Here is a 14132-nt window from a genome sequence, read left to right as displayed (position 1 = left end):
AACTTACAGGTGTCCAAGTCTCAATGAGCAGCTCCTTCCTAAGAAGTTTTGCCGCAGTGGTCTCCCTAAATGGCGTTGTATTAAGCAAGAGAATCTCATTGTCTGCGATGGGTCCTCTCAATACTCTTCCTTCAGATCTTTTTCATTGATGTTGTTAAATCAGCATAGGATCCGTCCACGTAGCCTGCCTCCGCAGCCCTCTCCTGATCCCCTTCTGTTTCCTCTGAGATGTTTGCGCCGGATGGAATGTTAACTTTCTCCTCTTCTCTTAAACTGCTCTAGGTATCAAACTGGTTTGGAAATAAGCGAATCCGGTACAAGAAGAACATAGGTAAATTTCAAGAGGAAGCCAATATTTATGCTGCCAAAACGGCTGTCACTGCTACCAATGTGTCAGCCCATGGAAGCCAAGCTAACTCACCCTCGACTCCTAACTCAGCTGGTTAGTTTTTTCTTTGATTTGGGGGGATCGTGCTCCATTTTTTATACCTGCTTTTCCTACATTGGGTTCTCTTTTAATCCTTTAGGTTTCTGATTGGTTCACTGATGTATTTGATTTGTCTTTTTTGTTGTCGATGCCACTTTGGGTTTTTCCTTTCATTTCCAAAGAGCAGTGCGTCTTACTCTTTAGAAGACGGGTTTGTCCGGACGTTTGCGCTAATGTGTCTGTTTAGGTTGGACGGACCTGAATTGGTTGGTTTGGATGAGAAGACCTTCACATTCTCCTTCCAAAGATGAACTAGATCTGTTACTTAGAGATAGTCCCTTGGGGCTCTAGCATTTAGTCTGTTTCACATGAAGTTTTTAACCTGGTCTACTTTGCTGTTCCCATCACATAGTGTCTGAGGGACCCACCTCTCTGCAGGAATATTCCTCATTACAGTGCTCTGGTGTGCAAAGCCAGCCTGGGATTACCCCTGTCCACTGTTTATAGCTGTTGTTCTTTACTGTTTTACCTTGTTGGTTTCTTTATGTCAACTACAAAGAAAATTGCCAATCATTAATTCAAATTACGCATATTCCAGTTTTCCTATTATAGTATTAGTCATGTGCTGTGCTCCTGGTTTTACTTCAGTGAATATGCGTTCCATCACTAACTTCAGAGTTCAGGCTAACATAATATATTTTGGGGTTTGCCTTGTACCACCAGTGCTGAATTTCCATATGTGAAAAAAACTGTCAATAATACATAAAATCTAACCTTAGTGTTTCCATGCTATGGAAGGCATGTTGGTTCCCTTTTTTTTTTTTTTTTTTGGTAAGGGGAAACCAGAAATCGTTCCTTATTAAATAGTTGTGGTCTCAGATTATGTGGTATTTGCCCCCATAATGAAACATCCGCATTGATTTTGGTGGTTCGGTGCACATCTAAGAAAATTGATGCCTCCAACTTGAAGGGTCACAAATTTAAATATGTTTGACCATAATAGGATTATAAATCTAATTTCTACCATTTCTGGGAAGTGTCCTTGACCCCGAAACTTGTTTGTTCGCTAAAGTAAATTCTCTTTCTACCTTATGGTGGATGGTTATTGGAGACGTGTAAAGCTCCGCATGCTAACGTCTTCCGTGAACTTCTAGATGCACTAATTTATTATCATAAGGCTCTCCACGTCACTGGCCTGTTCCATCATAGCCTTGTTTTGTTTAAATGGAATCACGCGTGAAGAGTGGCCTGAGCGTTGTAAGCATGGACATGGTAAGACAATGTAGAATTCAGTCTAGTTTTATCTTTCCCAGCATGCCAGGTTGGGCCACTCTGAAGAGCGTATACTTTTTGAGGTTTGTGCGCGTGTATTTCCTTCTTTCCCCCTCGTGGCATGATTGACAAAGGATCAAGGCTAAGAGGTTCAATAACCAGAGAGTTTCCTTCTTCCCCATCTGGTCAACTATTAAGCCTTTCAGACTCCAGCAACACTTAGTTTGAATCGCACTGCGAGGCAGACATGTTCATTTGTCTCTGGAAGAAGTACAATCCTGTCAACATTAGCAAAAACACACTCAACACTCCTGCAAAGGTTATCATAATGCAAAACAGATATCAAAATGACTTTTTCCTGTCCCTGATATATCTGCATTGCAGATGGTTGAGCATGATTTATGACTAGTCCCTAGAAGGGCCCTGTGGACTCCCTTCATTACTAAAGCCGTAACTTTTTATTCGTTTCTAAAGCACTTAAAAAGAGAAAAGTAAGCATTTTAACCTCCCCCCCCCACCCACCACCACTCTGGTTTAAGAATTATGTTGCCTCTCTTGGAATGTCAGTCAATGATTACAGTTTTCTAAGGAATTTTACTGGTAGCTTCAACTTATGTGACTCTTCTAAGCACAGAGTAAATTATCATGGAAAATTTGAGCTAAGCCGTCCAGTTGTGCCTAAGCTGTTGGAAACAATATGCAGAGGAACCCCTTTGTAGTGCTTTTTTTTTTTTTACAGCAGAGACAAAAGAAAATACTACTGTATATGTGCAATAGCACAGAATTTTCATTCATCAACGTTTTAACAGAAAAAGTCTTATGGGGGCTTTTCTGCATTTTCCTTCGCTCTTAACACAACCTGTATCGTTGCACAGATAAAGTGAGAACTTTAAAATGTTCAAACTTTTCACCTAGGGTGTTGATAATCTTGTATACTAACTAGTTCTTTGATAATTCCAAAGGGTAAATGATCATTGAAACAGATAGGAGTGTTGAATAAGAGGTTAATATGTGAAAATATATTTTGGCTGAGTTTGAAGTCTAGAGATCTGGAACCTGGAAACTTTTTATATCCTTCATATTGAAGCAGGGTTTTTTTCCCAGATGCTTTACTAAATATAAATACTCATTTCTACGGCAAAAAGGATACTTTGCAAGTAAATCTTCTTCCCTCTAGAGGCTTTTGTGTAGACAAGCAGTACTCAAGTATCTTTATTTAGGTCACTTCTGAATATTCCTATTTGTTGATGTATGCCTGGTCTCTTGTTTCCTTAAGCATAATTCGTTAAAATCACTTTGGGTGAGGACCGGGGGCGGGGTGAGTAAGCATTTACTTGGCGTGTTTCATATCTGACACCAGCAGAGTTGGGCAGAACGGATGGAACAAAAAGGAAGAATGGAAGGATGACAAGAAAATGAAATCTTCACACACACACACACACACACACACACACACACACACCACACACACATCCAAAAAGGCAAAAATGGGACCATTTGAAGCAATAGTTATAACCTCAGGTCCATAATCCTGCAGTCACCTGGGGGAACTCATTCTTATGTCCTATTTTTGATGAAATTATAAGAGCAAGAATCAGATCCCGGAAAAACAGGGCCCCTTTTGGAAAGTCAGATGATCTTCTAGGGAACATTTTAGCATCCAAGAAGGAAGAAATTGGCTTGTGCGTTACAGATGTTTTGCTGCCGCATAGCATCAGCATTGGTATTTTATTAGATGCTGTGATTAGCCAAGCAACCCCAGGCTCATTGAGGCTCAGGACCCCCTCCCACGATTCGAATTCTTTTGCTGGCTCTGGGGCGTGTGTTAGGGGCAACTGCAAGCTTGACCATCAAAGTACTTCCTCTGGCACTATTTTGTCAGTGGCAAACTCTAGTACATGTCTGTGCTACCCCTAATAGAGGTTTGGTGTTTTTATGGATTGGGAGAGCATGTTCTTATTAAAACCCCTAGATCCTGGCTTCGTAAGAGAAGTTTATGTATGTAGGACCCACAGAGAGGAGGTAGCACACCCAGAGAGGTTGGCCAATCCTTAATAAATCCTTAGGAACTTTTCCAATTTTTTTTAAAGTCAAGCGAAAGAATTTATCACACTGATGTTTTCTGCTGTGTTTTTTTCTTCCCTTAATTTCTACATTAGAAAATGAAAACACAGCCTGCTGGAATTGGAACTCTAGAACCTTGCCATGTGCGCCTGCTAAAGGGATGTCACACTGAGCCAGACAGCCTCTCCCTCTTGTGCTTTGTCCTGAGTAGAAAGTGGCAATGATTTTTGGAGTTTGGAAGGGGACTAATCATGGAAAAGAGAGAAGCAAGCCTGAGATGCAGTGAAGCTTACGTCTATCAAAGACGCCCCATCTTTTGCGCCTCTGGATGGTGTAGGGGGTCCAGTCTGATCAGCTACCATCTAATCTCTCTGAAGCCTTGATTTCAAGGCTGCACAATTAGGGTAATACTTGTCACATAGCCACTTTATGAAAATGCTATGGGGAATAACGAGCCAGTACTTTTAAACACTTTGCATTCCTCAGCAAGGAAAAGCAAATCCTCTCTTATGCTACGTCATTGGTTCTCAACTGGATGAACTTGTACCTCAGGTGACATTCCGTAATGTTTGGAGACATTTGGCTGTCCCGCTTTGGGGAGGTGGGTACCACTGGCATCTGGTGAATAGAGGCCAGGGATGTGGCTGACCACCCTCCGATACATAAAGCATTCCTTCCTCCACAAGGAAATTTCCAGGCCAAAATGTCAATAGAAACCTTGCTTTAAGTTTAGACTTGATCGTTAGTATTCTGGTTTTCGGATTATGAAGTTAATTGTTTTGTTTTGGTTTTTTTCTGAACAAATTTAAGTCTCCTAAAGACTCTTCGGTAGCAATGCAGTCTTTGGGAAATGATCTTCCGAAGATGGATGTTAGCACATCTCCGCCTTGCCATATTTGCCTGAGCAAATGCATTAGAATCCATAGGTGATCCATTAGTTCTTGTCTGTCTAGTGGATTGTAGATTTAGCTCTGTATATGCCCCAAATGTCTGGACGACAGCTTAAATGAGCCACTTGCCTTCCTTCCCTCTCCAAATTCGGAACCTTTTAACTGGCAAGCACGTCTCAAAATGTGCTCTTAGTAATTGCTGATTCCCAGCCACCTGCAGGTAAGGTGCCTGACGGACCTTCTCAGCAAGCCAGGTAATTCTGTGTTAGTTCTTTGAGAATTCCGCAGCACCGCTAAGACTGCCTGTTCTCTATTTGTCAAGAAAGTTCGTCCGCCTCCGGAGGCTGTCCGTTCTGTGAGACGTTTTTTTTCTAACCTCCAGTCCAGGAGAAGAACGTGTCTTCTCCTCCTTACTTAGAGTCTCGTGTGGGCTTCTGGCTGCCTTATTGCCGTGTCAATGGCACGCGGCCTCTTCTCTCAGAAAAATCAGTGCCTCTAGCTACTTATCAGAGGGTCGGAAGCCAATGTAATGTTGTACATGGGTGTACGGACGATAAAATGCAGAGGCAAGAACACAGGGATCATTCCTGCAATTACTGCTCTGATTCAAATGCACTTGTACATGAAGGACATTGATATGCGCATATTTATTTCCATGTACACTCGGCAGCCAGACATATTTACAATTTATCTATGCACATATATTTTTTAAATCATCTGTGTCAATTGCGGTGTGTATCTTGTAAATGGCACGTTCCGTACCTTCATGGTACCCGGCACCATTGCAGCCCTGTGGGGCTTTTCTCCCATTCCTTCGTTTGCGTGCTAATTTCCCGTAAGCCATCAGCGAAGCATATAGAGTGTGGGTTTATTACGTGGTATTTGATTGGGAGAGAAAGAAAATCCCTGGGCATCAAACTGAACATTCTCGGAGGAAAAACATCCTGGTGTCGTACAGACAATTCTCATCCGGGGATCTGGGAGCTGACTGTTCTCGGTTGTGATGCCATCTACGCGGGAGCACGCGTTGTAACGACGAGTACAAAATGGCTGTTATTATTTGGGTTCAATTAAAAGAAAGGTTTGAGAGGGATGTAAGTAGGACATGCAGGTCCGGGAATTATGTACCTCAACGTGACGGTGTGATCTGTGCTGCACCCCGCTTCACCCACCCGTTGGGGAGATTTGCGCCACATTACTGGAAGTTGAGAATCTCCCCAAGGAAACTGTTGGGTTCTTCGGAATGGCTCCTGCCTTGGGAGGATGGGGACGCTCTGAGCGGTTAGACATAGCACAGAGTGGCAGAGTTCAGAATTCATTGCCGGTTAAGGAACTCTTCCAGGGCACAGAAAGAGCCTTCTCTCGAGCTCCAGGAGACAGCCCTCTAGGAGAGCGCAGATCCCTATCTTGGGAGATGAGAAAGCGTCAGAGCTGGGGCATCATTGCTGGGTGATCCCACACGGATGATGGCTGTCAGAGTGTGAGGGCAAGGGCGCAGTTTGAACAAGACAGAGTTGGAAGTAGAGTGGAACTGACCTGGGTCCCTAAGGTCTCTCCTTTTCTAGGCTAATGTCATGTTTTAACCAAACCTTGCACGTTGAGCTTTCTTTCCTAATGCGCTGAGCTGCACGATGACTTCAGAATAATATGAAGCTTCCCCACGCCCTTGTGTTTCGGCTGCGGGTAGGCTGGGTTTACCCCAGTGCAACCTGGGTGCTGCCTGAAGGCTAACTGCCTGGGAGAAGGCTTCTTCTCTGGGAGGTGAAAGCAGATGGCTGACTGCTTTTCTTGAGGCCCACTTTTATTATTGCCATAAGTGTCACTATTAGCATTTCGTATTCCGTGCATACTGCAGAATTCCTGGCCCGTTATTCTGTGTCACGTTCCTCCGTTAATGGCGGGCGGCAAGGGAAGCAGGTGACCATTCTCACGTCTTCTTGCAGTCCTTGACGCTCTCCCGGGCTGCTTGCCACCCAGCAAGGAGCCCGACCTTCCTTCCAGAAATCAGGAATGTCAATGGACTCGCGTCCCAGGGCCAGCCCTGACGCGTGGCACTGCTTTCATGCATACCCCACCCGGGGCTGCTTCCCACGTGAGGGCAGATGGGTTGGCAGTGGCCTGTTTGAAAGCCAGCTGAACAGCAGCTCATGTGCTCCAACATGGTGGCACCGGCCCAAGTTCTTCAACTGGTGGAGAACCCCTAGAGTTTAACGGGCATGAAAGAGAGGTCTCGGGTCTGGAGACCGTCTCCGATTCGCATAGACTAAGTTGAGAAGAAGAAATGTCCCCTTTCTCAGCTTGAAGCTGTTGAGGGGACACAGCCCTATTGGCAACTTGCAGTAAGATGCGGCTTCCCATAACATGGACGATATGCACCCTTCACCGCTTGCTCTGTCCTTCATGCTACTAACCGGATTCTGTTGATATTATTTTTATTTTAGTGTTTATTTGGGGGGGGTGTGTCGCTTTGCATGTCATTCTTCCTCTTGGCTGTTAGTTGCAGGGGTTGTGACCCTTTGCCTTTCTGTGATTCAGGTGCCTCACTCTTTCCTTTCCAGGTTCTTCCAGTTCTTTTAACATGTCAAACTCTGGAGATTTGTTCATGGGCGTGCAGTCACTCAATGGGGACTCTTACCAAGGGGCCCAGGTTGGAGCCAACGTGCAGTCACAGGTAGGGACCCAGCCAATGTGCCACCAGGTGAATGCATTGGAGTGCCCAGAGCCCTCGGTCGTATTGGCACTTGCCAGTCTGTCCAGAGAGAGAGAGGGAGATGGTGAGAGAGGGGGAGATGGGCGGGGAGAGAGAGTGAGAGAGAGAGAGAGAGAGAGAAAGAGAGAGAGAGGGGGTGAAAGGCAGAAACACAATCTTACTAACAGCCAAACCAAAACAAAACAAAGACAGCCATGGTCATGGGGAATCTCGTCCACACTTTGTGAATGCATTTGGCTCTGGCTTGTCAGCCACACTGGGAAAGCAGGAGAAGAGCAAGCCCAGGGTGAGGCGACCAAGGCCCATCGGGCACGTGGAACCAGCAGCGTATTCTTTCCTCACTGAAGGGAGGGGAGGAGGAGTCCAGTCCATTGTCTCACATAGCAGGTCTCCCTCTCGGTCGTGGGCTTCCCACACTCAATATTTGCCAACTAAGGAGGTAACTGATGAGTAGGCAAATGCCTTCGTATCTCCTGTTTTTGTTTCAAGCTGTAAAAACACCCAGCCATGTTGACTAAACTCATCTTCTCAGTCATCCTTGAGGTCAAGGAACTTGGGTTTCTGGTCATGAGTCAGAGCCCATGTTGGGAAGCAAACATCAGGTCGTGTGGTGTAAACCCTCGGTACCCATTAGTAAGCAGCCCGCCTTCACTACGCTTCAGGAAGCCACCCTCCGGTCTCAGCACAGAGCCTGCTGTGACAGGGTAAAGTCGAATGCCCTGGGTCAGGGTTGCTAGGGAAGTTGGGACCACCTTAGCCCACTCTCCCACCCTGCGTGTGGAACAGGAAACCCTACGTGCCTGGAAGAGACCACCTGGCCAGTGATTCAGCCCCTCGCTCAGGGAGCTACCTGGGGACAAGTGTGAGGAGCCGTGGTCAGACTGGCCAAGCGAGCGAACAGCTGGCCGTCATCCAAGTCCTCCAAAAGATGGCGTTAGTCACAGACCGCTCTGTCTGTGAGGTGGCTACCCTAGCCCCCTCTAGACAGAGCCTTGACTTGTGTGGGATACCAGCGAAGGAGAAGCTGTGGCGGGTGATCTGCACGAAAGGGGGGGTGTGGCTCCTTCACTCTGTCCCCGCTCCTGTCACCCGGTCCCCGCCGTCTCATGCAACGCCGTGAGTCAGTTTCAGCGGTGGGAATCCCAGGTTTCTCTGACCATTCTCCCGTCTTGCTCACTGAACTCAGAAAGAAAAACGGATTTGGCAGATAGAGAGGCGGCCTCCTCCTGGCGGGCCCCTCCCGGGGAGGTTACCTCCGTCACGATCGCGTGAATGTGGCGTGTCCACGCGGTCGCCTGCCTGATGATTCTCTGCCTCCCTTTGCCTGCGTCTCCCTGACTAATTGCCTCTCTGTTGTTGTTCATTGTTTAGGTGGATACCCTTCGCCATGTTATCAGCCAGACAGGAGGATACAGTGACGGACTCGCAGCCAGTCAGATGTACAGTCCGCAGGGCATCAGTGTAAGAAAACAAGGCTCCCCCACCCTTTGTGTTTCTTCTATCATAACCAATTATTTCAAAGCCACAGGGCTTGGAATGCCACTTAGTAGGACTCATCTCAGCTTTATGGTCACCTAGTTTCTTGTTTCTGTATCGGCCACGCCGTCGGCAGCATTCCACCCACACAAAAAGTGGCGACTGGGAAGGCTTCACGCAGGCAGCTGGCGTCTAGGGCTGTCACACGCAATCAGTGTTCGCATGGCACCTGCGGCCACTCGCGTTCAGCCGAGAGGAGCCGCTAACCAGGTGACACCTAGCACAACAGTGGTAGGAAATGTCGCCACAAGCAGGGGCCTGGGGACCTGGGTGGGAAAACCAGTAGCCAAAATCCATTGCATCCAGGTCTGTGGTCTTAAAAAAAACAAAACAAAACAAAACAAAAAACCAGCCTTTCTCCAATCTGTCTAAGGACGAAAAGAAAAAAAAGAAATTAACTCAGAGGCCGGGTGCGTTGAAGGGATGGGGAGGGGTGCGGACCATCTTCGTGTTCTTGGGCGCGCTGGCGGCTTCTGACTAGCATGAAAATTCATAGCGACAAGCTGTGTCGCACAGAGTGAAATCGATCAGACAGACACAAGGAGAACCGAATGTAGATTTGGGACAGCAATCCAACTTGATTTCTCAGATCAATCGTCCGCTATCTCAGCAGCGGTGACAGCAAGCTGGGACAAGAGGCAGCCTGGAAAAGGAGGCTGTTCTTCAGATCAGGGGGTCATTTCCTGGGCTTTTAGAGGTCGCAGAAAGCGCCACCAGAACCATTGGCTCAGAACTGTAGAAGAAAACTGTGGTTGATTGATGGTGACGATTTCTTGTTTGTTTCTGTTGTTGTGATTCAAATGCGTTGGGGATGGAACGAAGGAAAGGTAGGCATGACATGTTAATGGCATCCCGGTCTATACTCATTGAGGTACAGTGTCTGCAGTGAGGGAGGTGATGGCTCCTTCCACCCCACATGCGTCAAGTCAGACATGACTAAGCCCAGACTAGAAGGAATCAATGGAATACCAGCTGGTTCATCACAAGGAATGGTTGAAAGAATTAGGAGTTCTTAGCCCATAAAAGAGAAAATGCGGTTGGTATATAGTAATTTGAAACACGTTATTTGTGGGGAAGATTGGATTCATCCTGAGTGATCGGAAGGAGGGAAGGATAGAAGCCCTGGGTGGAAGATTCAGGGAAATACATCGCATTTCAACAGTTGATGGGCCTTTCTCACAGAGTTACCTGGAGAAGGGATTGGCTTCCTGGGAAAGTCAAGATTTCCCCGTCATCAGAGCACTCAAGCATGGCGTAGCTAGCTACTTAGGATGTCAGAGAAAGGAGTCAAGTACCAGGTTGTAAGTGTCTTGGTGACTTTTGAGCCCCCTGCCAATGAGGAATCCTTTATTTTCTACCTACTTTTGGCGGGATCTACTCTGAATTTGTATGATATTTATCAAGTCCCTCTCCGGCAGGAGCTGGAGGAGGTCAAAGCTAACCCTACTGAATGTAGTCTGGGCAATCATGGCAATTTTCCAGAAAGAATTTCCAGAACAGAGGCATGCTTCTCTTCTTAGGCTCCTACTAATCATTATTACCGTATTAACGGCTGACTTGCCAGAAACCTGCTCAGAGAAATACAAGATACTTGGTGGAAGACTGTGTTCTCAAAAACGGATGCCAGCTGAATGAAGGTGCCCTGTGCTTCTTTGTTGCGGGGGGCGGGGGGAGGGGTTTCAAGCACATATGCATTTATGCGTTTTCTGAAGATAGGTTTTTTTTTCCAGAGAAAGCTTCGCTCTGTATAAGTGGAAGACAGGAACATGAGGAAAGTACCAGAGGGTGGGGACGAGAATATAGGCACACTGAAACAAGGAACTGCAGAAAGTCTATGTGAGTGGGCAAGAAATGGGCTCCCACTTCTGCTGCGTGGTATCTTTCTTCCTAACTGGGTAGTGCAGAAGAGGGTGCCACTCAGGCTCTGGGTTGGGGGGGTCAACATTGACCCCTCTGATGTTATCTGGTGGGCTGGGAATCATTTCTGCAAGAGGGTAACCAAACATGTGCAGACAATTATGTCTGATTACATAAGCTTCCCACAGAAACTGGGCTTGAAAATGCCACTCGAAAGAGTCTGTGGTTGTGCGTTAATTTTTTTCCCTGGGAACCATGTTTATTTTATTTCTGGCCCTTTAACACGCGGGGTAGATGATTCAAAGGCTGATCGTGGAGGATGCGTGCCTTTTGGTATCCATTTTAAATTTTCCGTGGTGCCACCTGCAGGAGACGAAGCCGGTTAGAGCAAGCTGTGTTTTTAGACCGTGGTGTTCGACACGGACCCGTATGTACGTGCAGAGTGGGGCTCTGGCAGCCAGGAGAAGAAAGAGGGAAGGAGGGAGAGAAGAAGAGATGAGGGCAGGAATGAGAGGTTCGAGCCAAGAAATAAAAATAAACAATTCCCAAACCCAAGGCAGCAATGGAATTTCCAGCTGGACTCTGGATTGTGTTTCATTCGGCAGAGGACATTTTCTGGGCAGCCTTTATCTGCTCCCCTGGCTGGGTTTGCATAGCACCCGTTTCTTATCCAACCAACGTCTATTTTAAATCCCATCAAGTTCAGACCACTTGCCTTTCAGTGAGCCCAGGTGGCAAAGGCGTGGAAGGTCGCGGAAGAGCTGGGAGACCCTGGCCCTGATCACTCTCGTGTGTCCGTGGGCAGGCATCGTACCTCTCTTCCAGAAAACAGGGCCAGCACTTCCAACCCTTAAAACCCCAAGGGCTGCTTCAGGGAAAATGAGAAAATAAGGAGGAAAGGGCTTGGCAAAGTAGAAATTGTTCCACACGAATGCAGTATGAAATGTTCTAAGCGATAACGTTCTAATCTGACCTTTTTTCTCCTCTTGTGTGAGCAGTTTTTTACAGTAGGTAGTTTCTAGTGAGGATTGGTCAGGACACGGCTGTCACTTTTTTCTCTCCTGGTGGGAAGCTACACTTTCGAAAAGGATGTAGGGTTCGCGAGTCCTGAACACCCCCTTCCTTAGCGGCAGTGAGCTTAGGTCCCCTGCGCTCTCAGACGACAATGGACAACACGTAGCAGCTTAGAGGGGCTCTGAGGAACAGAGGGAGGTTATTCCACTTCCCTGTCAATCAGACGTACTTAGATCACGTTCTTCTCTTTCCTTTCTCGCTGCCGTTGCCCTAGTTCTAGAATAGTTCATTGGCTGGGCCATTTCACATGACCACTTTCTAGTCACTGTTCTTGCCTTCAGTGTCTCCTTTCTCCTGCATACACCCTCTGAATTTTGCCATTCCTTGCCCGGAAATCACCAGCGCCGGTCTGCTGCCTACCTAAGCGAGTTCAAACCCCAAGTCCGACATCCGGGGTCTCCCACACTCTGGCCCCAACCTACCTGCCTTTCTACCTCATCCTCCTGACATCCAGGTAGAATTTGGTTGCTGGGCAACATGGTCAGTTCATCGTTGCCTGGTTACCCACATCCCCCTATGTTTGCTCATGGCCACCACCTCCATAAATGCCCTTCATTCCTGTGCCGCCTTCCCCATGCCTCCCCACCCTCAAAAATTCCTTTTGCTTCCACAGCCATCTCCTCCTTGCTGCCTGTGCTTTCCCCCTTAGCCCTTCTCCCCTGCTTCTCTCTGCCTCATCACACATACCCTGCCTTTGCGTTATAGATACGTGAACAGACAGACTTACTTGGTCTTCGTGTCTTTCACTCCTGAATATTTCCTAAATATTTCCTAAATGCCTGTATTGCTCAAAACATGTTTGCGGATGAATGAATCAGGTAAGAGAAGACAAGTCACCACTGGATTTACAAAGTGCACTCAGTGGCCAATATCCACATTTTACATAGCAGGAAAGTATCTAGTAGTGACTTTCCTTTTAAATGCTTTACTAACCCACAAATATCCTGTGTTTTTAATTCAAAAAGTTTCTCCAGTCTGCCCTTTAATAAGAAGTTTCCGAACTTTTGGCCAGTGCGGATTCTCTGAGAACATGATTCGAATCAGCATTAAATCCATGAAGCTAGATACTGATGATATTGTCAAGAGGATGATCCCTTTGAATTCTGCAGAACTTCTCCTGTCCTCAAAGAAACCCGATGCCAAAACCTGTTTGTGGGATACCATCCATAGTAGAAATAGAAATCATTTCTGGTGGCCTTTTCTCTTTGTCGTCTCTACCAGATGGGGCATTGAAACCTCCATGGACAGACGCGTTGGGGGTAGAAGCAACTTGAAATTGGGAAATTTAGATCCTTCCTGTGGCTCTGCTTTTGATAAGTGGCATCGCCTCTGTATTTTTGCCTCGTCTATAAAGTTTACCAGATAAGCAAGTTCTAAACTCCCCTTCTAAATTCCATAGTTCTAGAGTCCTTCCAGTATGATCTTTGGTTCCTCCTGTCAGCCTCAGGGATGCCCAACTCCACTGTAGCCTAGCCTCCCTGGACACCTCTTTGGGTAGAGTTAGCCCCTGCCATTCCTTCTAGCCTCCCCCTCTAACCCCTAAAATTGTATCTTGAGGTCCTAAATGGGAAGGAGGAAGAGCTTTCATTACATAAACCTTTCCCTGTGAATTCTCAGAGATCCGTGGAAGCAGAAAGCATTATTCTTCCCGGGGCGGAACACGTTATTTTTAATTATTTTCAAATGTGAGTTAAGGGAGTGAGTTCACTCCGGCCAATTTTAAATGTAAATAGAAACCCCTGGAAGAAAAAGAGCAACCCCTGTACGATGTTTCTCATTCAAGAGTTTTAGTGAAGGTGGAAATAAAGTGTTAGTGTTCTCTCTGTAAAGGCAGGGCGCCATCAGTGTCCGTTTATGACAGAAACGTCCCGTGAGTTTTGCTTTGTGATAATTACAGGAATGGAAAAACAGAGATGAAACTTTTCTCTTTGGAAGCCATAGCATATGTATTTTTGTTTGGGTTTGCTTTTCTCCCATGTTCGGCAAAGGGAAAAAAAGGATACTTATTGAGGAAATAAAGAAAATATAAATCTTGAGGATAAAAATAGCATCCTGTTGAACACATTGCAGGCGCTTAGATATCAGAAGGGTTACTTGGTAATACTTGGCTACGTGCCATCATTTTAATTTTTTCTTAACTACTTCTGAGAGACCTCCCTCCACTTAAAGTATATATTAATAAGACGTTGCCACGTGTGAAATTGTAGGACTGGGAAGTTAGGGTGATAATTAAAATTCATATGCAAATCTTTAAAAACTCATTTTAATTATATGAAGTTTCAATTCTTCTATTTTGCCAAGT

General features: G+C 46.2%; 1 protein-coding gene across 6 annotated transcripts in view; it reads left to right on the top strand.

The window, feature by feature from the left end:
• PBX1 (PBX homeobox 1) overlaps positions 1-14132 on the top strand; it is a 290531-nt gene that overhangs the window by 256604 nt on the left and 19795 nt on the right. For 3 of the 6 annotated variants that reach the window (XM_042926040.1, XM_042926039.1, XM_042926041.1), the window contains exons 7-9: positions 283-442; positions 7212-7324; positions 8735-8824. In XM_042926040.1, coding sequence (XP_042781974.1) covers positions 283-442; positions 7212-7324; positions 8735-8824 — 363 coding nt within the window. The remainder of the gene's footprint in view (positions 1-282; positions 443-7211; positions 7325-8734; positions 8825-14132) is intronic. The other 3 variants (XM_042926043.1, XM_042926042.1, XM_042926044.1) reach the window with 1 other exon arrangement.

Source organism: Panthera leo, chromosome F3 (genome assembly GCF_018350215.1).
Source record: "Panthera leo isolate Ple1 chromosome F3, P.leo_Ple1_pat1.1, whole genome shotgun sequence".
NCBI classification, from domain to species: domain Eukaryota; kingdom Metazoa; phylum Chordata; class Mammalia; order Carnivora; family Felidae; genus Panthera; species Panthera leo.
Note: the sequence above shows the minus strand (reverse complement) of the source record. Positions and strands in the feature narration are given on the sequence as shown.